Source organism: Dromiciops gliroides, chromosome 1 (assembly GCF_019393635.1).
Source record: "Dromiciops gliroides isolate mDroGli1 chromosome 1, mDroGli1.pri, whole genome shotgun sequence".
Classification (NCBI taxonomy): domain Eukaryota; kingdom Metazoa; phylum Chordata; class Mammalia; order Microbiotheria; family Microbiotheriidae; genus Dromiciops; species Dromiciops gliroides.
The window spans coordinates 217,574,766-217,598,092 of NC_057861.1; the positions used below are offsets into that span (position 1 = coordinate 217,574,766).

At 38.0% G+C, this 23,327-nt stretch overlaps 1 protein-coding gene across 1 annotated transcript in view; it reads left to right on the plus strand.

The window, feature by feature from the left end:
- The first annotated feature begins 315 nt into the window (after positions 1-315).
- LOC122747404 (kinesin-like protein KIF22) overlaps positions 316-23,327 on the plus strand; it is a 33,040-nt gene continuing 10,028 nt past the window's right edge. The window contains 2 exon segments of the mRNA XM_043993442.1: positions 316-994; positions 997-1,317. Of these exon segments, the coding sequence (XP_043849377.1) occupies positions 316-994; positions 997-1,317 (1,000 nt within the window).

Here is a 23,327-nt window from a genome sequence, read left to right on the forward strand (position 1 = left end):
TAAACAGACTGAAAATTGAAAATAGCTATCAGAATTTCCATACCAAATTTCTTTATTCATCAATTACAGAGGAACCACCACATTTTGGATCTAATAAACAATTCTTGATGTGTAAGAGAAATAAGTACAAATAACACTAAAGAATGGGTGGATGGATGGATGGATAAATGAAAAGCATTTAAGTGCTTACTATGCAAAATATAAGACTAAGCTCTGGATTTTTTTTTTAAAGAAAAATACCGGGAAAAGGAGTTGGGTTGGGGGGGGGCGGGGGGGGGGCGGAGTGGTGATAACGGCGGAGCGGAAGCCTGAGAGATGACGGTAGCGCCTGCTGCTACAGGTGCTACACGTAGCCACCTGAGCAAAGGCAGAATCAGCTGACGCCCTGCTGTGGCAAGAGTACGTGTGGCTGTGAGGCTTAGGCCCTTTGTGGAAGAGACTGGCAGCACCAGTGAGAGCTCTTGTGTCCGGGGCCTGGACAGCTGCTCCTTGGAAATTGCCAACGGGAGAAATAGTCAGGAGACGCTCAAATACCAGTTTGATGCCTTTTATGGGGAAACAAGCACCCAGCAGGACATCTATGCTGTCTTTGTCCAGCCCATCCTTCGCCACTTGATGAATGGACAGAATGCCAGTATGCTTGCCTATGGTCCAACAGGCGCAGGGAAGACGTACACAATGCTAGGCAGCCCAGAGCAGCCTGGAATTATCCCTCGGGCCCTCAAAGACCTCTTGCAGCTAACCTGGGAGGAGGGTGCTGAAGGGCGACCCTGGGCCGTTACTGTCTACATGTCTTATTTGGAAATCTACCAAGAGAATGTGTTGGACCTGCTTGCCCCAGCTTCAGGGGACCTAGTGATCAGAGAAGATCGGTGGGGGAACATCCTGATCCCTGGGCTCACCCAAAAACCCATTGCTTCCTTCACTGACTTTGAGCAACACTTCCTGCCAGCCGGCAGAAACCGGACTGTGGGAGCCACTCGGCTCAACCAGCGTCCTCTCGAAGCCATGCTGTGCTCCTGGTCAAAATGGAACAGGAAGATCCTGGGCCTGCTGAACACGGGCTCGGCCAAGGAGCTTCGCAGGCTGCAGCGCACTGGGGAGAAGAAAGCCCATCTCATCATGGGCTGGCGGGAGCTGCACGGCCCGTTTGCGGAGGTGGAGGACCTGGGGCTGGTGGAGGGCATCTCCAACAAGCAGGTGGCCACCTTCCTGAAGGCCAAAATCTTGAGTTTCGCCGCCGAGTGCTTCAGCGCCTTGCCTCGGAGGGACGCCTGAGTGCCGCCGGCCGCCCAGGAGCCCCGGCATTCTGTCCGTGTATTATTTGGGGGTGGGGGGAGGGTTTTGTAAATAGAGCGTTTTATCCAGTAAAAAAAAAGAAAAAAAAGAAAAATACCACTTTCCTTCAAGGAACTTAGTGGAGACAACATATGTAGAGGAGTGGTAGCTGTATATATGGTATTTTGGTTAGAAGAGTTATTAGATTCATGAGTGAAGCCAAAGTGGGAATAAATTGGCATATCCTTTCCAGAAGTAATAATAGGATTGATATAATTATACATGTGAGGCTGGAAGTTAAGAACAGAAGAGGGAAGGGGAACATAGTACTTATGCAGCTTCAAGGCAGGTAGTCCCAGTGTAAGGAACATCTGGGGCTTGCCTGAAATAGAGACGCTCCAAAAAGCTACTTAACATAACTCATAACTGCAGGGTACTGAGCTAGAGTTTCAGATATAAAACAAAAATTAGAAGAGCCATGTTTTAAACCAAGATCTTCAAAATCCAAATCCACCACTCTTTCTATAGCCCCATGCTGCCTATCTAAAGTCATATTACATAGTGATTTCTAAAGAATTAAGATTGTGATTGTGTGATGATCAAATGTTATAAACAATTCTTCTTAGCAATGAAATAATTCAAGACAATTCCAAAAGTCTCATGATGGAAAATGCTCTCCACAGTCAGAAAAAGAACTATAGGGTCTGAATGCAGATTAAAGCATACTATTTGCATTTTTTGTTGTTTTTTGTTTTTGTTTTTTCTTTCTTGTAGTTTTTTTCCCCCTTTTATTCTGATTCTTCTCTCATGGCATGATTAATGTGGAAATATGTTTAACATGATTATAATGTATAACCTATATTGCTTTCTGGCTTCAGGAAGGGGAAGGGAAGGGAAGGAGAGAGGAAAATTTGGAACTTAAAATCTTACAAAAATGAATGTTGAGAATTGTCTTTACATGTAATTGGAAATAAAATAAAATACTATTAAAAATAAACTAAAAATAAAAAGTGAAAAAAAATTAAAGATTGTGATTAAATAATAATGTCAAATTGCATAACCTATATCCAATTGCTTAATGCCTCAGGAAGGGGAGAGGGGAGTGAGAGAGATAAAGAATTTGAAACTCAAAACTTTGAATAAAAATGTTTATTTAAAAAAAGGATAATGTCAATGTGCATAGTCAGTATAGAGATATGTATACCCTGCCTATGTATGTTGAAATAGATTACACATGAAAAATTGTCCAGCAAAAGTAACATAAAGTGTGCCATCTGAGAGATATATATCTGGAAAAGGAAGTAATACATTCACAGAAGGAAGGAGAGATGAACAGTTTACAACCTGAATGCTTCACTGTTATCATGAAATGTCAAGACATCTAGATGCAAGTGCCCAGCATATTGGGTAAAACCCTTTTGGAGAATTTTTGGGAAGATGTGAACTAGATGGATAATAATGTATGGATAGGTTGCTATCGACATTGTTGGGGAAAGAGGATGATGTAATTTCAGTGCCAAAGGGGGCCATCAATAATGATCTAGTTCACCCTACACATGAAAAACATAACTTCTCCAAGATACCTAATGAATGATCATCTAACTTTTTCTTGAAGACTTCTTAAGAGGGACAACTCCTTGCCTCCTATGGCAGACCATTCCATCCCTGACACACCTCATTTTAATTTATCCAAGGTCACGTTAGCTTCTTTTTGTTGTTGTTGGTTTACCATATCATGATGTTAATTCATATTGATTTTTGAAGTCTACTAAAACCCTGAATTTTGTTCATACCTATTGTCTAACCATGCTTCCCTCATCTCATACTTATAATCAATTTTTGAACCCAAGTATAAAGTTTTATATTTCTCTCCATTAAATTCAGTCTTTTTAGATTTGTCCAAACATTCTAACCCATCAAGATATTTTGGGATTCTGACTTTGTCATCCAATGTGTTAGCTTTCTCTCCTAGCTTTGTATCATCTGAAAATGTGATATGTATAACTCTATCTATCCAAGCCTTTATCTAAGTCACTGACAAAATAGTTAAATACTAAGCATCTAGCACAGATCCCAAGGGCAATTTACTACAGTGTTTTGTCCAAAAAAGGATTAAGCAATTAATGTCTATTCCTTAAATCTTGGCATCTAATCAATTCCAAATCAATTTAATTATACTATCCTCTAATAGCTTTCTATCCTTTCCAGAAGTCTAGCAAAAAAAAAACAACTAGGGGGGGAAGGTTCCCTAATAAAATATTTTTATAAAAGTTTTATCAATTGTATTGACAGAATATTGATTTACCATTGTTTAAAATGTAAGTTTCCCATGGAATTACCTAGTTTTGATGATGTCATAGCTCATTGTGATCCTCACTTACCTTTATAAAGGTTTCTTTAATAACTCATTCTAGAATTCTTTTAATATTTGAAGTCAAGTTGACTGGTCTATAGTTTACAAATCTCATTCTCTTTCCTTTTTTTGATAATCAGGGCATTGGCCTTTCTTTAATCTTGTGGTATATCATTCATTTTCTATACTCTTTCAAATATCCTTGGTAGTGACTCATAACATCCTCCAGTCTTTTCAGTAACTAAGGATGTAAATTGACTGGTCCATACAACAGCTGGTCATAGGTAGAGAAAAAGAGTGCAGGGATTCCAGTGTGTGTTTATGAAAGATGCCTAAAAGTATATGACACCTCTGGCATGAAGTTGAATAAAAATGGGAACATAAGCTAATTGACTTTCTCCATGAGCCTCATACCAAGTAACAAGGAGTCAGATAGGTGGCAGAGTAGACAGAGTATTAGATGAGGAGTCAGGAAGAACTGAATTGAATTCCTATCTCAGTCACTGTGTGACCTTGGAAAAATCATTTAACTACTCTGAGCCCCAATTTCCTCATCTGAAAAATAGGATGAATAGTACCTTCATTAAAAGGTTCTTGTGAGGATATAGTAAAATGACATGAACAAAGGACTCTGCAAGTCTTAAAAGTAAATCTTTGAAATCTTAAAGATAAGTATATCATCATCATCATAATTATTATTAGATTTGCAACCCACCTTTAGATCACAAAGTGTCTTATTTATCTGGTCCCTAAAGATATGACTGCAGGAGAAGGGTTAGATGGAGCTAATTCAATTAGAATTAAACAAAATTATATAATCACCTATTATGTGTAAAGTATCATGGTAAATGGTAGGGATACAAAGTCATAAACAAGAAAATCTCTGCTCTCATTGAGTTTACATTCAGAAACTTGTTTTTTATGCTGTTTTGTCTATCCCACCAAAAGTAGGGGCATGAAACTGAATAAAAAGCATAGCTTAAAAAACAGAGGAACATTCTTCATGCCAAGCAAATTATGCTTTACTGCAGAAAAAATAAAATGATCCACTGATCTCGAGACTACTTCCTATCAGGCAAACAATTAGTTGTCCCAAAGGTTTTCATGTACTTTCCATCAAGTATCATCTATAATCAAATATTCAGCCTAATATGTTCATGGCCCTCAGGGAATAGTTGCTGTCAGTGCATATGTAATTATGTGTAAATTAATTGATGTAATTGCTTAGTGCCACAATCTGTCAACTTTGTGGAATAGATTATATCTTATCAATATTAGATTTTGAATGACCAGATAACTGGATATGCTATGAAGAACTGCTTGGTCTGTGATTATTAAGAGCCTTTTAAGTCATTTTACACATTTCTTAGCTCCAGAACACCATGACCCAAAAGCAGCTCTATCACTAAAAGCTTCTCTCCCCTCTTAGTTGCCTCAAAATTGACTATTGGAAAATCCCTATTTATACTTAACTCTTTTATTTCCCCAATTCCAGGATAAATTGATCTACTGGGGAAAATCCATCAGGAAATAACTCACCAATCTGGATAATTTTCAGAGACCCAGGTATTAATCATTCAGCTGGAATTCTCTACATTAACTGTCTACATAGTCCTAGTACTCAACCTCTGTTTCTCTTTGACATGTGGTCTTTTTTGTTTTGTTTTGTACCAGACATTTTTTTTTCCAAATTACATGTAAAGATAGTATTCAACATTCACTTTTGTAAGATTTGAGTTCCAGAGGGGCAGAGCCATGATGGTGGAGGATGGTGACTCTCACCACTCCTAACAAATCCATCCACACACAACAATTCCTGAAGCAGCATAACCCACATAAGAACAGAGTAAGACTATTTTCCAGTGAAAAATACTTTAATTAGGTGATTGGGACCACCTGCTGTTCAGGCTGAGAGAGGAGCGAGGTGTGCAGAGCAGGACCAGCCTCTGGCAGGTGGCACCTACAGAGCCTCAGAATCTTCAGCTGCTTCTTCTGAGGATTGGCTTGCCCACTGTGAGGGGGTCAAGCAGTTGGGGGCAATAGCTGTGGTTTCTGCTGGAACATGGGCAAGGTGCCATGTTCTGAACTAGCAAAGCCAACTTGAGTGGCAGTCACCCAGTCGGGGAAGGGCACAAGAAACCCAAGCTTCTGACCACAGAGAATAATTTTTCAATCAGACATCTGGTTCTGGGTCAAAGAGAAAGTGGGCCATGGTTACTTACAGGCCAAGTAGGCTGAAAATAAGCCTAATCGCTCCCTGGGTCCCCTGTAGCTTGGGATAGTCCATCCTGGAAGCAGCACTACACACTACATGTTAAGAAGGAGTTAAAAGCCAAGAAATAGATGGTCAAAATGAGTAGGCAGAGAAAACATTAGACCATGGAAAACTTATTTGGGGGGCAGGTACACCAGAATACACCCTCAGAAGAAGATAATAACAAACTTAAAGCTCCTGCATCCAAAGCTTCCAAAAAAAAAATGAATTGGTCTCAGGCCATCTAAGAGCTCAAAAAGGACTTTGAAGAGAAAGTAAGAGAGATATAGAGAAGATTTAGAGAGGTGGGGGAAGAAATGGAAAGGGAAATGAGAGTGATGCAGGAAAGTCATGAGAAAAAAGTCAACAGCTTGAAAAGCCAAATGCAAAAGGAGATACAAAAGCTCTCTGAAGAAAATAATTGCCTAAGAATTGGGATAGAACAAATGGAAGCTAGTGACTTTATGAGAAAACAAGACATCATAAGTCAAATCCAAATGAATAAAAAAATAGAGGGCAATATGAAATATCTCCTTGGAAAAACAGATGACCTGGAAAATAGATCCAGGAGAGATAATCTGAAAATCATTGGACTACCTGAAAACCATGATCAAAATAAGAGTTTAGAAATCATTTTCCAAAAAATTGACAGGGAAAATTGCCCAGATATTCTAGAAGCAGAAGGTAAAATAGAATTTGAAAGAATGCACTAAATAGAAATTTTGACTTTCAAATACAAGACCCTAGAGAAGAATAAAAAGGTAAACAGGAAAAAGAAATAATGAGGGACTTAAAAGGTTAAACTTTTTTTGTTCCTACATGGGAAGATAATATTTCTAAGTCATAAGAATTTTCTCAGTATTAGTGCAGCTGAAAGGAATATACTTAGAGGGCACAGGTGTGAATTGGATATAAAGGGATATCTGTAAAGCATTTATTGTTTGTTTATCCTTGGTTTTGGGTGGGGACAGGCAGGGTGGGGTGGCTTATGTCTGGGGCTGGATTTGGGCTCAGGGCCTCTTGGGTCCAGGGCTAGTGCTTTATCCACTGTGTCACCTAGCTGACCCATGATGATATCTTTAAAATAAAGTTCAGTGGTAAAAGGAATGCACTGGAAGAAAGGGAAAGGGAGAGGTGAATTGGAGAAAAGTAGCTCACATAAAAGAAACAAGAAAAAGCTTATGGAGTAGAGGGGAAGATGGGGAAGGAGTGGGAGAGTGAGTGAGCCTTACTTTCATTAGAATTGGCTCAAAGAGGGAATAACATACACACTAAAATTGCTCAAAGAGGTAATAACATATACACTCAAGTGGGTATAGTAATTTTGCCCTGAGGGAAATTGGGAGGGGATGGAGAAAAGGGAGGGAGAGGTGAAGGAAGGGAAGGCAGATTGGGGGAGGGAACAGTAAAAAGTAAAACATTTTCAAGAAGGGATAGGATGAAAGAAGATAGAAAATAGAGTAAATATCAAGGGGAGGGAATAGGATTAAGGGTAATACAGGTAGCAATAGTAACTGTGAAAGAAATGATGAACAGGATGCTATCAGAAGGATGTATGAAAAATGCAAAAACTATCAACAGAGGAATAACTGATGGCATTGGAATACAGAATGAAATATAATTTTATTTGTTAGTTCCTCTTTCTAAAGTTATTTTGTCTATTTTCTTTCACAACTTGACTAATGTGAAGATGTTTTACATAACTACACATGTATGACTAATATTGAATTTCTTGATTGCATAGGGAAGGTTAGGGAGGGAGGAAGGAAGAAAATTTAGAACATAAAGTTTTAAAAAATCAACATGAAAATTTTTTTTTCCTACATGTAACTTAAGGAAAATTCTAAAAAAAAAATTAAAATTAATTTTTTTAAAAAAGATTTTGAGTTCCAAATGTTTCTCCCACATACATTACCATCATCTTAAACAAATTTCCACATTAGTCATATTGTAAGAGAAGAATCAGAACAAAAGGGGGAAAAACACAAGAAAGAAGAAACAACAAACCAAAAGTGAAAATTGTATACTGGGGCAGCAAGAAGGCACAGTGGTTAAAGCACTGGCCTTGGATTCAGGAGGACCTGAGTTCAAATCCAGCCTCAGACACTTGACACTTAACTAGCTGTGTGACCCTGGGCAAGTCACTTAACCCTCATTGCCGGGCCAAAAACAAAAACAAAAAAACAAACAAACAAAAAAAACGAAAATTGTATACTTCAATCTGCATTCAGATTCCATAGTTCTTTTTTTCTGTATGTGGAGAGCATTTTTTTTTTGTGAGTCTTTTAGTATAATCTTGAACCATTGTATTGCTGAGAAGAGCTAAGTCTATCACAGTTGATCATCACACTGTATTGTTGATACTATGTAAAATGTTCTCTTGGTTCTGCTCATTTCACTCGACATCAATTCATGTAAGTTTTTCCAGGTTTTTCTGAAATTCATCTGCTGATCATCTCTTACAGTACAATAATATTCCACTACATTCATATACCACAACTCATTTAACCATTCCCCAGTTGATGGGCATCCCTTCAATTTCCAGTTCTTTGCCACCACAAAAAGACCAGCTATAAATATTTTTTTACATATGAATCCTTTCCCATTTTTTATGATCTTTTCCAGATATAGACCTAGTTATGGTATTGCTCAGTTAAAGGGTATGCATAGTTTTATAGTCTTTTGGGCATGGTTCCAAATTGTTTTCCAGAATGGTTGGATCAGTTTACAACTCTGACAACAGTGCATTAGTGTTCCAATTTTCCCACATCTCCACCAACATTTATTATTTTCCTTTTTTGTCATAGTGGCTAATTGAATAGGTATGAGGTGGTACGTCAGAGTAGTTTTACTTGGCATTTCTCTAATCAATAGTGATCAAGAACATTTTTTTTTCCATATGGCTACAGATATCTTTAATTTCTTCACCTGAAAACTGCCTGTTCATATCCTTTGACCATTTCTCAATTGGAGAAACATGTGGTCTTAAGACTAAGCTTCTTGCATCTAGGAACAAAAGGAAAGGAAAGGACATACAAGCAATTTAGCACAATCAACTGAGTTTATGTGGAGTCAGACATCCCTAGAAAATTTGTCTGAAATTCCTCTGTGGGACAAGTGATAACATGCTTTTGATGCTTTTCTGGTATATTAAGTCTGACAACTCTGCCTATTGGCCCAACATCATCATGGAAGTCTGCAGGGGTTTTCTTAGGTAGGGGAATAGTGGGCTATATTGGACAGAGTTGTGCTAAGGAAGTCTGCACAAGTATTCTTCATGCAAGTTGGGCCATCATTGACACAGCCTGGCAGGCTGTGTCACCTGCACATTCACATCTAACCATTATATACATATCCGTAACTGATATCTACCCAGTCCTTATCTCATCTACTCAGGCCCAAGACTACAAATTTCCAAAAGGCACCAAGAATCTAAGTATAGGAGGAGTCTGAATTACGCTGAATGATTAAACTGGTAGAATCAGTCACAGTCAACATTGGAGAGAGACTTGAGACAAAATCTCTTTCTTCCTTCCTTTCTTTCTTTCTTTCTTTCTTTCTTTCTTTCTTTCTTTCTTTGTTTCTTTCTTTCTTTCTTTCTTTCTTTCTTTCTTTTTTTGGTGAGGCAATTGGGGTTAAGTGACTTGCCCATGGTCACACAGCCAGTAAGTGTCAAGTGTCTGAGGTCACATTTGAACTCATGTCCTCCTGACTCCAGGGCCAGTGCTCTATCGACTGTGCCACCTAGCCGCCCCAACACAAAATCTCAATAAGGACAACCTCTTTAGCCTCATACAAATTTCTGGAAAGGTGGGAGGAAATTAGACTGATGCAAATAGGGGCACAGTGAGGTCTTGTGTAATGGGGGTAATCCCTAGCGATTCTGGTGGTCCTTTGAGGGACATAGCATGGAACAGGAATAGGGATATGCTTGTGTCCTGAACCACTTCTGGAAAGGTGTATTCTTGCTCAGCATTTAAGGACTTAAGCTTTAGAATAATGCAAACTTCTCTTATTAGTCCCTTGACAAGGGGATAGTTCTGTGCCAAAGAAGATAGGCCACTGAGCCAGGAAAAGATGGCCATCTAGGAAACTTCAAAAGGAGAGACCATACAGACTTTCCTTCTATTTGTTGTGCATATAAGAACACTTCAAGTCCTCCTTCAGATTTCCAATGATGTGTTCTTCTTCCCTTTCAGTAACAAATATGACTGCTCACATATGGCAACAAGAATATGTGCCCTTGTCTAGATGAGATTATTATGGGATCTTACGATCCTGTCTGTTCATTTTGCTTTGTTTCTCTTCATATAGGTGAATGAAGAACAACCATGGGATGTATGTTCCTAGCATTGGCAGTAATCTAATGAGTTTGAATGGTGAGGATCTGCTAAGCATTTGGTTGCCCAGTAGATGGAATATAATGGAATAAGCATTTATTAAGCACCTGTTACAGTGCTTACCATTGAGGAAACTGAAGCAAACAGGTTAAATGATTTGTTCAGAATCACACAGCTAGTAGGTATCTAAGGCTATATTTGAACAGAGGTTTTCCTGACTCTAGGTCCAGCATTCTATCCACTGTACCCTTTAGCTGCCCTGTGGGCATGTTCTTTTTCCTAATATAAAGATTTTTAAAGGAGAAGGTTAACACCATGAAGATATTACAAATGAAATGACAAAGAATGACTCAACTATTTCTAGCTCATCAGGAGATATAAACTTGAGTTGTTTGAATAGTGCAGTTCTTGCAATGTATCTGTTCAGCAGTACTGCATATCCCAAAGGATTTGTCTCCTGAAAGAATAAATAGGAGTTACTGTTTCATGTTTTCATTATTTATCAGGCTATGCTAATGAGTCTCTTGTGTTTAAGCACTTATTTTGTGGAGGAAATAAATAGCTGTCCTATACCTGATCTACTTTGTACGTTGAGTACCTTTTTAGAAAAAAGTCTATTTACTGACTATAGGGAGAGTCTACACAACTCTTGTTCATTCTGAAACTTTGTTTTAGAGATTTTCTCCCAGAGTTCTACTTTAAGATGAGATTGTAATGAGAGAGTATAAACCTAATACCATCTGTTTAGAGACCAGACCAAGACCAAGTATAGGTTTGTTTGAGGCCTGAACCTTTGTGGAAAAGCAAGATCTCTGCCCACCTTAGATTTGGTTGCAACATTAGAAATCTGGTAGCTCTAGGACCAGGGTTAATTGCTATGAAAAAGAATAATCAAAATCAGCAATCACGATAAAGCCCAAAGGGACAATGTTTAGCATCCTATATAACATCAAGGTACTAAAGTTGAAAGTGCATTTCAGAGACAATTGGATCTTGAGTAAGTTAATTCACCTCTCCAGACCTTGGTTTTCACAGCTGTAAAATGAGAAGGTTGGATTCTGTTATTTTCCCTTCCAGCTGTAAGAATCTATCATTCAATGAACTAACTCTGTCCCTAGAGATAACGATTCACTTGATGGGTTCTACTGCCTTAACTGTACTCTATCTGATCCTCACATTGCCAGTATGTAACTAGCCCTTAAGACCTTACTAGTAAGTAGTAAGGTCAGCTAGCCATTCTGGTAAAATATTATCTTATAATAGAAGGACATATATGTATTTTAAATGTGGTCCTTTGGAGATAATTCCCAAAGGCTACTGCCTGTTAGTCATTTTAATGGTAGCAATTTCAGACCAAAGTAAAACAATATGCAGGTAGTCGAGCCTTTTTGTCATAATCAAACCACACCATGGAGGTAGTCAACTAATCTTCCTCTTCAAAGAACTAGCACCAAGCCCACCCCCTTTTCAAAGAGAGGAAATTGGAGTTTATGAGTTTCTTGGTTACCTCCCAAGTCTGAAGATCTTGGAATGTTTTTATGAGCTTATATGCTGAACGTAAAAGGTTCTGAAATATGGCACGTTAATGAAAAACATTTTTATTTCCTCACTTGTCTTGTGAATTCCAAGTGCTTTAGCTACACAGAAGGAAAAAATAACCTTTAAGACTTCAGAATTATGCAAAGACATTTCTCTTACTTACTGTATTTATATAAAAATCTAGGCAATTTCCCAAAAGAATTAAAAATGACTCATTTATACTCCAAAGATTATATCAGAATCTCAAATCAAAAGGCCTAATTCTTCTGATGACTTTTCAATACTAGTTCATTTTTAGAACATTCAAGTTAAATTACCTCAATATTTTAAGAATTTTTTTCATTAGGGATACTATGTCCACTGAAACAACATTAGGGACACTTTGTCTACAACTCATCTATGTCTTAATAGATCATCTTTCAGAACTGCTGTGATTGAAAACATGCAAAACCTAGTAACCCACCTTCTGGTGATGATCCCCTCCACACTTATATGGAATATTCTTTTAACAATAAGCACATAGTCCATTACTAAACTTTTACTCAAAGCCTATCCATTTTGGTATGGATCTTACAAGAGGTTGCATGCTAATGGCAAAGTCTTTGAGAGCTCAGGATGGCTTTCTTGCCATAATGAGTAATCAGCAGGGTATCTAGTAGAAACACACTGGATTTTTCCATTTAAATGACCACATCAAGGTCTCCCTTTCTGAGGCTATGATAACAAGCATGACAATGTATTATGTCCTTTTTATTTTCCTATGACACTAACATCCTTCTGAAAATTTCAAGACTTCATAGAATACCATTTATAATTAATATCCCAAGAGAATCTCAATCTGCTTCTTTACAGATGAGGAAACTCGGAATACATAGAGTGCTAACTAGACTTGCCTAAAATCACACTGGTAGGAACAATTCAAACCCAGGTTTGAATAAAACATAGCCTCTAATGTTGAATAGGATTATGTAATTTGAAAAGTATAACAGACCTAAGAGATCATTTAACCTAAACTTTTCATTTACTGATGAAGAGATTAATGCCTAAATAGCAGCATGGAGTACTAAAAACCAAAACAAAACACTAAACTGAGTCAGAATCCATGAGTTCAGATCCTGCCTCTAGGTGCCTGTGTGATTGATTTGAAGTTACTTAACCAATTTGATCCTTAGTTTGCTCAGCTGGAAAGTGAGAGGTGTTAGGCCAGATAAATTTAAATGTCCTTTCCTTCCCTGATCTTAGAGGCAATATAAATGGCACTAAATTTGCAATCATAGTACCTGAGTTTGAATGTCCTTTCTGCTATTTCCTACCTAAATAACCTTATGCACCTACATCCCCTCACCAGTCCTTGGTTTTCTCATCTAAAAAATAAGGGTGTTAGACTAGATGACTGCTAAAGATCCCCCTCCTCCCAGATCTAGATTTACAAATACACCAAAAATCCATTTATAAAGGTCAAGGTGTCTTCCCAAGCTTGCACAGCTAGTTAGTGATAATACCTTCTTTAGTTCTTAATAGATAAGATGGAGATAAGCATTACTCTGGACCAAACCACCTGTGCTATAAATGTTTGTTTCTTGAAGACATTGCCTGAGAGCCTGATTCACCACAATAAAAATAAACACTTATTGCAGCATGGTAGGAATTTTCAGTGCATCTTTTATGCATGAGTAGTAATGTACATTGCACTGAGCTCAGAAAAGAAAAATGGAGGATTTATACAAATATATGATAGTCTAACGTACAAGGTGGAGGTTAGAAAGAAGAGGGGCAGAATGAAAGCAGCAGAGACTGCCCTTGACAATCAAAAGCACATAATCTTGAAAAAGAGAGAGAAGCAATTCCTTCAGCCAGGGAGGCTCCACAATTTGTCCAACAGATGCCTTTTTCTATGGCATTTCTGTGGAGGCAGCTGCCCTCATTATCTATAAGAGGGCAAAAGGCACAGGTCTCAATTCCTCATGTGCAGAACTTTAAATGACTAAAGAATTCAAGGCAAGAAAAAATAATTTTCAGGAAAAGTGCAATAGCACCAATATTTCTAATGCTGAGATGAATGGAAGATTAGAAAAGTGGAAGAATTTAATCTCTTCCTGGAGATGTGATTAGAGGGGAAAGCCTCTTCAAAAGGATTGTCTTTGTCAGATTTAGGGAAGAGTTTGTTAGGAACCAAGTAAGTATGGCCCTGGGTAGTCATGTTTTGTATTCCTGCCCAAGCAACTCTAGCTTCAGTGAATACCTTGAACAAGCTTTAAGGAAAACTGAAAAATTAAACATTCCAAAGATATGAACCTGTACGGGAATGCTGACTATAATTTGCCCCCAAAATGGTAGAGGGAATCCTAGTAAATTAATAGGGATCAGTCAAAAGCAAAGTGGGAAGAGGAAACAGAATTTTAAAAAAACGTTATAGTTGAAGAGGCTTGGGAGATCCTGGGACTGTATACATTCCTCTGCTTGGCATTTAATGCTTTTCACATCTTGGCCGCTTCCTATCCTTCCAATCTTCTTACACACTATTTCCCACCATGCACTCTATGGTCCATACTGGCCAACTTCTTTCATCTAATACATAAAGCCCCATCTCTTGTCTCTCTACTTTTACATCAAAGATACATTGAGTATCTTTAATGCATACAACATTCTCCCTCCTCAATTCTACTTCTTCAAGTAGAATCTCTAACTTATTTCAAGATTCTGTTCAATTGCCACTTTTCCCACAATCCCTTTCCCAGTGCTCCTAGTATATTCCTGTACATTTTATCTATTTGGTAGTTATTCTGTATATACATACATACATACATGTGTGCTCATGTGTAAAACTGGAGAAGGAGGGGAGACCTAGGTTTGGGACCAATATAGAAGACTAGATATTAGGATAAGTCAACAGGATATTGGATATTTCATGGGAATTTGACAGGAGGTAGGAAAGGTTGAGGGTAGATGGGACATGAAAAGTCTGGAGAATGCTGGAAAGTCAACAAACATTTATTAAGTCCTTACTATGTACCAATCACCATGCTATTCTGGGGAGTAATAATTAAAGGAAAAAAATAGTTCCTCCCCTTAAGGAGTTTATAATCTAATTAGGGAGGCAACATGTAAAGAACTAGGTATATAAAAGATATACAAAGTAGATGGAAGAGAAACTTAGAAGAAAAATCTTTAATAACTCGAGGACTTGGAAAAGTCTCCTGTGGAAGGTATCATTTGATTGTTTTGTGTTTTTTGTTTTTGTTTTTTGGGTTGGTTATTTTGTGGAGCAATAAGGGTTAAGTGACTTACCCAGGGTCACACAGCTAGTAAGTGTCAAGGGAAGGTATCATTTGAACTGAATCTTAAAGGAAGTCAAGAATCCCAAGAGGCTCATGTGATGAAAAACATTCCAGCTAATGGAGGACAGCCAGTTTGGAGGCAGGGTGACTGGAGTAGTGGCAGGATGGAAGAACAGCAAATAGGTCAGTAAAACTGGATCCTAGAGTTCATTCAGAGGGGACCAGAAAAGGAGGGGAGAAACTTCATCCTTTCTGTATTAGGTGATTTTTTGTTATCATTTTTTGGTCTAGACCATTGGTGTCAAAATAAAATAAAATCAGGGAAGATTAATCCATACAAAAAGATCACTATGGGCCACATATTGATTTAGTTTTAAATTTTTCTGCGTTTTACAATATTTTTATTTATTTTCTTAAACATTTCCCCATTTCATTTTAACCTGGTTCCAGTCACACTTGGAGTGTCCCAGGCCACAATGCAGTCAATGGGCCACATGTTTGACACTTCTGGTCTAGCCCCTTAATTTCATTGGTCCTGATGATGGAGAGTCTAGTGAGAAAATTCCCTATAGTAATATAAGTAGGAAAATGATCTTCAATTTATACTCTAAAAGGTCATCTGGAGCATAGAAAAGTTAAGCAACAAAGCCCTACTGGAGGTTGCACAAACAGCATGATGAGTCTATTCTGACTCCAAGGCTGGATCTCTATCCAACACATCACATTGTCTATGTGAATGAGCCACAAAGTGTTCCCTTCTACAAATACCTTACTATTGCAATTTAATATCATACATGAAAATAAGGAGGTGGAGCTTAAAGTATATCTTGAAATAGTGAAACATTCAGATGTGCTGTGACATAATTGTATCAGACAAGGGAAACAGGCACAATTCCAGATCAAAGATTTTAGAGGTGCTTCTTCAGCAGGGAAAGGTGTCAGAGAAAATTGGGAATCTAAGAGACAGAAAATGGCTATTATCTACAACTCTGTAAATCCCAGCTGTGACCAACAGCCCAGACACAGTCTCTATACATATACTATGTGCAAAGGGCCAAACTGAATCTCAGCAGTTCCACATGGGTGTTTTAGTTGTAGCTCATTAAGAAAAATTCTGGGATGTGCCAATATCAAACTGTGTTTCACCAAAGGATTCCTTTTTTAAACTGTAGCTGTTTTATCAGGGCTTCTTTACACTAAATCCATGAAGCTATCATTATGAGCCGTATTTCACTAATAGAAAAGCTAAGACAGGAAAACATTCTTCTCCAAGGTATTGATTGGGCGTTTTCTTTGTCTCCTATTCTTGAACACAGGCATGATGGCCTTTCCCAATCTGTATATGTTTGTTTGCTCATAAGCATCCCACCCGCTATCCTGGGGATGTTGCTAAGACCTTAATTCTGATATCTAGTCCTGAATTTTCCTGCATAAGATGCATGTTAGTCATCTATATACTAGCCTACTGAGGACTTCAGTCCCTTTGTTTTCATTCTAAAAGTGTCTGATCTAAACATCTGGCATGCTTTAGTGACTAGCTATTTAACTGTGGTTTGTGACCCCATATGGGGTCATGTAACTGAATGTGGGGGTTCGTGTCATAAAAATTGGCTACAGTAAAATGTTAGGTATACCTATTTTATATACCTACTTACCCAGGGTCACGTAATAGTTTCTGTGGGGGAAAAGGGATCATGAGTGGAAAAAGTTTAAGAAGCCCTGCTTTAGGGGACAGCTAGGTGGCGCAGTGGATAAAGCACCGGCCCTCAATTCAGGAGGACCTGAGTTCAAATCCAGTCTCAGACACTTGACACTTACTAGCTGTATGACCTTGGGCAAGTCACTTAACCCTCATTGCCCCACCCCACCCCAAAATTTAATTAATTAATAAAATTTTAAAAGCCCTGCTTTAGTGTAAATGCAGGCTCTCTTAATGAACATGAGATCCTTGAGAGGGAAAGAATCTGTTAGGATAATATCAGGTCTAGGACTTGTAGTACATTGAGGATGTAAATATTTATAGAGTAGAATGTACAGGGGCACTTTAATTATCAGAGTACTCTGTGTTCAGGGAAGCTTATGCTCAAGGATGACCTAGATTGGTGGTATCCACCCATTGATTGAATGGGCCACCTTTGTAATAGAGCTAGGTTTTAAAATGTCCCATTATTCAGAGGAAGAGAAATGGGCAACCATGAAAGCCACAGCACAGGCCATGAGAAAGAGAAAAGTAATCCCAACTCAGGAGAAGGGGGGAGGGGAAGTTGGGGGGAGAACATGGGGGGGGGCAGGGGGTAAACCAAGCATTCTCAAAGGATTAAAGAACTGGGCAAGATAACCTCTAAACATCTGATTTTTTTTTTTAATTTTACAAAGTGAATTCACCCATACTTGCGAAGAAACAGTGTCACAGGGAGGGTAAAGGATTAGTAGGAAAATATAGGACATGGGAGTATCTCTCTAAGATTGCTGACCTTTATCTCCAAATGTTTAGGAACCCACTAATGATTTTGCACTTTTAATCAAGTCATAATTTGAATTTTTCAAAACATGATAATAAGTGGGTATCTAGCATTTAATGAATACTAATAACGATAACTCATTATCAGTCTGAAAGAGCACTTCCAAATACAGAAAAGCATGTTCCAGTAATATACAAAGTGCATGCTTATGGGCTTGTTTGTTTGTTCTTTCATTCATTTAATTATTCATTGGTTTGTTTATTTGCTATGTAGTTCAATATTCATTCTGGTTTGTAGGATACTCCTCCAAGCATGAGTCAGGTCAAGTACAAGTGATTTGAAATGCCAAAGAACCATCTCTGTTCAGTACTTTGTACTATTTGATTCTATATAACTGGACTCCCCCAAATACTAGTGCCTGCCTTTCACTAAATTGTCTATTTATTTTGTATATACAAAAGAAGTATGCCTAGAAGAATGCCCGAAACATAGCAGGTGCTTACTAAATGCTGATTTATCATTTAAGTGATGTATCAACATCATGTCAAAAAACTAGGAGAGCAAGATAGAGGAGGTAATCTTTCAAATAGGGAGGCTGACGACTAGGAAGTTTGAGCCTAGAGTCATACAGCCAATATACCTGTCAAATGGGATTGGATTTCCAGCCAAGTTGTTGTTATTGTTATTTTCAGTCATGTCTGACTCTTTGTGACTCCGTTTGGGGTTTTCTTTGCAAAAATACTGCAGTGGTTTGCCATTTCCTTCTATACCTCATTTAACAGATGAAGAAACTGAGGCAAACAGGCTTAAGTGATTTGCCCAGGATCACACAGCTAATTAGTGTCAGAGGTCAGATTTGAACTCAGGAAGATGTCTTCCTGACTGTTACTCTGTCCACTAAACCACCTGGCTAACCTTCGGGCAAGTGCCCTTTCGAAATCAATCAAGACATTAAAAACCTACTCAGTATCAAATATCTTCCCTCTGTGAGAAAATAATTGTTAATAATGCATTTCTTAGGGAAGCTAGGGATCAGTTTCTCAGTGCTTTCTCCTTCCCACTCCAGTAAGTCCAGAAACTTCAGCAAATCTCATTTGGGACAAACCCAAGGGAACAAAAGAAATGGAGATAGACTCTTTTGTCTAGCTCTGTGAAGGACTGATGGGATCAAACCACAACTACATAATGGACTTTGCCTTAAGCAACTTGAGGGACGTCCCGGTTCCCCCCCCCCCCATGTCATTTGTAGAGTTCATTTTAATTTAGACCATCTTCAAATCAGCTAACCAATGGAATTGAATGATGTTGATGAATTAACTTTAATCAATGTATAATGACCTGCCTTTATGTAAAGAGGATAAAAACCCTGGGAAGAGGCCAGGAGTCCTCTTGGTTTGGCTCCCTTGGCTCTGTCTCTTGGCTCTTAGGACAGTGTAAGTTTTTTAGGTCTTCTAAACTCCCTTGGGTTTCCTTGAGACCATGTGCTGTCTTTTGGGGCTTTTCTCCTACTTGAGGGGATGCTGAAGCTCTCTCCCTGCTTTCTCTAGCACACAGCCTGGGACCATGAGAAATTAGGGAGACTGGTGGTCAATCCTTTACTAGTATATAATATTAATAAAATATGCATACCTCAAAGTGGTACCTATTGGAAATTAATTTTAAAAACACACCTTCTCAGCCTACCTTATATTTAATTATTTTGCATTTAGTTGTATTTATTCTGCATATGGCTTATATGTTTTTGTCTCATCACTAGAAATAGCTATTATTTACATAATGCTTTAAGGTTTACAAAACACATTGCATAAATTACCTCATTTGATCCTCATAACAACCCTGTGAGGCAGGTCCTATTATTATGCTTATTTTACAGATAAAGAAGCTGTGACTGAGAGAGGATAAATGACTTGCACAGGTTTGGAACTCAGGTCTTTTTATAGTTCCAAATCTAGTTCTTCATATAGATTGCAAGCACATTGCAAGCAATGATTGTTTATTATACTTGTAGCAACACCACCTGGGACAGATAATGGTGCATTAATAAATGCTGCCTGATTGATTGATCAATCAAGTCTTAGTGATGGAAGGGACCTTAAAGATAATTGAGTTCTAGACCTTCATTTTACAGATGAGAAAACTAAACCACTGAAGTGAAATGATTTGCCTAAGGTCATTTAGTAATGATGCAGCCAGAATATAGGTCTTCTGGTGCCCAGTCCAGTGCTCTTTCCACTACATCACACTAAATCATTTGGGTCCCTAAACATATAAACGAATCTAACAAAAGTTAAGATTAATTCTAAAAAAACCACAATTTTGTCGTTATGAAATATGTATTACAGACATTTCATAATATATATATATATAATATATGCATACATATACTTTTAAATATATTGCTGCAAAAAAGTACTTTTCTCATAACAAAACCCTGAATAAGTAAACAGTACAAGTATTTTTAGCCCCATATTATGGATGCAGAAATTGAGTTTCAAGGTCTTGACCAAATGCATACTAGAGCAATAGCACTCTTTGCATTGCAACAACTGTGAGTTGCACCTCTTCTACAATCAAATATCTTCGTTATCAGCCCCAGGTAAACATGGTTTTATGATGGGAACACCTGCACCCAAGTTATGACAAGCATAATTATCTTCATGCAGTTTCAGCAAAATGATATACACAGCCATTTATCATAGCTTCCAAGTAGACTCCAAGTCTGAGATGGAAGGAAGAGGGATTATTTCTTTTCGTGGCAAGAAATAAGTGGGCATCGACACTTTGCCAAGGTTAATAAATTACCCCATTTCATTTTACTTCCAATATGTACAGTTTCTGCAGTATGCATTTTTTTTAACAGAGATTGATAGTAAAAATGCTCAAGTCTATGAATTCAAAAGTACAGATAGCCCCAAACTCAGAGAATTTTAGGAGCTAGTTATTTCCAGCCTAGGCTCATTTGTAACTGTTTCTTTTCATTTGCCAAACTCGTGTGTCTACTTACAGCTAATAAAGTCAATGTTTTATTGTGACAGCTTCTACATGGCTGTTTAGCTTAAAAGAGAAACTAGAAAGCTCCTTTGCAACACTAATGCCAACACCAGGAGCAAGGTGGTTGAGTCAAAAATATTCAGTAGGATGACCCTTTTGTTCAATACTTATTCAGCTTTGTAGAATACTTCTATAAGGGTTAAGCCTGTTTTATGAGCCCCAAAAGGCAAAAATCTTCTGAGTGCAAGAGTAATTCTTTTTCCAGTTTCAATGACATCTTATATTTTAAAATTTATCCTCAAACCTTCTTGAAACTGAATTTAATTTGTAATCCTCCAGAATAGTTCACAACTGATGTTGTTTGGAATGCATTTATATGTGTAACAGATAGCATTAATTTAATTTCAGAATTGGAAAATTCTCCTTCTTTGCTATTTGACTTGTCTCTGGAAAGTCCATTTTTTCCCCCTGTCCCTTGTGGGAGATGGAATTATTAATTTTATTTATTTATGAGCTCATATAATGTGTTCTTTTTCTCTATGGAGTAAAAAGTCTTTTACAAGTAATGCTCTTAAATTTAAAACTATAAATCCTTCCAGTGAGCCAGTCTTACTATATTCAGTTCTTGCTTCAAGCCCTGTTCACTGGACCTCCCTTTGACCCCAACAACATAGAGAGAAGGGAATGGATGAATATAAAGATTATCTGACTTCATTCCAATAGGTAATGCTGGGCATAAGGATACCTATTCTGTGCATCTAGAAATAGGGTCTAACAAGTTGAATGCAAAGGATAGAAGAATTATCCTGACAGGAAAGTGATCCTCTTGAGTAGCTCCTAAAATGCTAAAGGGCAACTATGCAATAGTTGGGCCTTCCAAATTCGTTATTCTCCCACCATCCTGAAGAATGTAGTGGAGCCATAACTAAGAACAAGTGACAGGGGCTTTTGTCCAGGATACCAGAATTTAGAGGGCACTGACTATACTTGTACTCTTTCAACAGATAGAAACCATCTAACAGCACCTAGCCAGAAAGAATAATTATTGTCCAAAGGAAAGTAACAGATGACCCGATTCTTTCCCCTATCAGCCATGCCCAGATTTAGTTCCTCCTGACCTGGCCCTGCAATACGTTCTGTCCTGACAACAACATCCCTAGCAGCAGCCTGAGGGCATCTTGGGGTTTTTTTGGTTCTCTACCTCTAGGGACTGGTGTTCTTGGGTTCTCCACATGCCCAGTGGGAATTAATCCCTTAACTTTTTCTCTATGGGTGATTCTGTCCTAGCAATTGAATTCTCATCTCAAGGACTTTCCCATTCCCAGGTAAAAGATGCCTTCCCTCCCAACATCTTTCTATGACCCCAGATAAATTTTACTTTAATAAGATTACAGAATTTATAACCAAGGCTCTGGAATAGAGGGAATAATGTCTATAGTATGCATAAATCACTCAAGACATTTCTTTATCTACTTGAAGCCTGAAAGGGGAATAGCCTAACATAATCTTGAGTGTGAAGGGAAATTGAGACGATTATCATAAAATTATTCTGACTTCCTTTTCTTCTACTCAATCCAGTGGGAAGATGGGTAGAAGGTGAGTACTTCGCACACTTCTAAAATCATTTTCATATGGTTCATGTACAAAAGCAATGATTAATATGACCTAACAATACAGTAAAGTAGATCAAATAGTCTTCCTTTAAAGGCACTGACATAAAAATAATCATTTTTATATCAGCTTTACTCAGTCATTTTGCCTGAAAATACCCAAAGGTAACCTAAGAAAGTAGGGCACTGGGAAAAAAAGGGAGGAAAGAAAAAAGGATCTATATTGTTAATGTTCAATTCAACCCACTGCAAGACATATTTACTAATCACTTGTTATCTGCCGGGCCTTGTGCTAAACACTGGAAATGCAAAGAAAAAAAAAAATCAAATACTACTTGTCCACAAAGAGTCCAGTTCTTTTGTGAGAACAAGTATAGAAAAGGTGAGAGAGAGAGAGGAGAAGATAGAGAAGGAAAAAAGGAGAGAGAGACAGAGAGAGAGAGAGAGAGAGAGAGAGACAGAGAGAGACAGAGAGAGACAGAGAGACAGAGAGACAGAGAGAGACAGAGAGAGGAGAGAGAGACAGAGACAGAGAGAGACAGAGATTTACAAAGTTGATAGTAATTTGAGAGAGAAGCACTAATATCTGGAATGGGGGGCAGGAACACTGATCAAGATAGACTTCCTATAGGAGGTGATGCTTAATCCAAGCTTTGAAGGAAACTAGACATCCTAAGAGGAAGATCATGAGGGTATGCCTCATCAACTTAGAGGGACAGGCTATACAATGGCATGAAGATGACGGATAGAGTGTTGTAAAAGATAGTAAATTTCAAGAAGGCTGGAAAGGTAAACTTCAGCAAAGTTGTGAAGGGCTTTACAAACTAAGCAGAAGCATTTATATTTTATCCTAGAAGTAATCAGGAGCCACTGGAACTTCTTGACCAGGGAGTGATATGTTCTGATCTGTTCTTTAAGAGAATTACTTTGGCAGCTGTATGGAGGATGGATTAAAGAGAGGGAAGGGCTAGAAGTAGGAAGAACAGTGAGGAAGATTTTGCCATAGTCCAGGTGAAGGAAGGGAAAGGAGTGATGATATACACCTGAATTAGAATAGTAGCTTTGTGAATAGAGGGAAAGGATAGAATCTTAAATAGTACTGAGGACCTTTTGTCCAAAAAGAGGAGATTTAGCACCTTTAATTGCTTATGGTCTCTGTACCACCTAGGCTATGATTCATTAGGCAGCTTGATCTGAAAACGGTGATAATATGTACAGTATC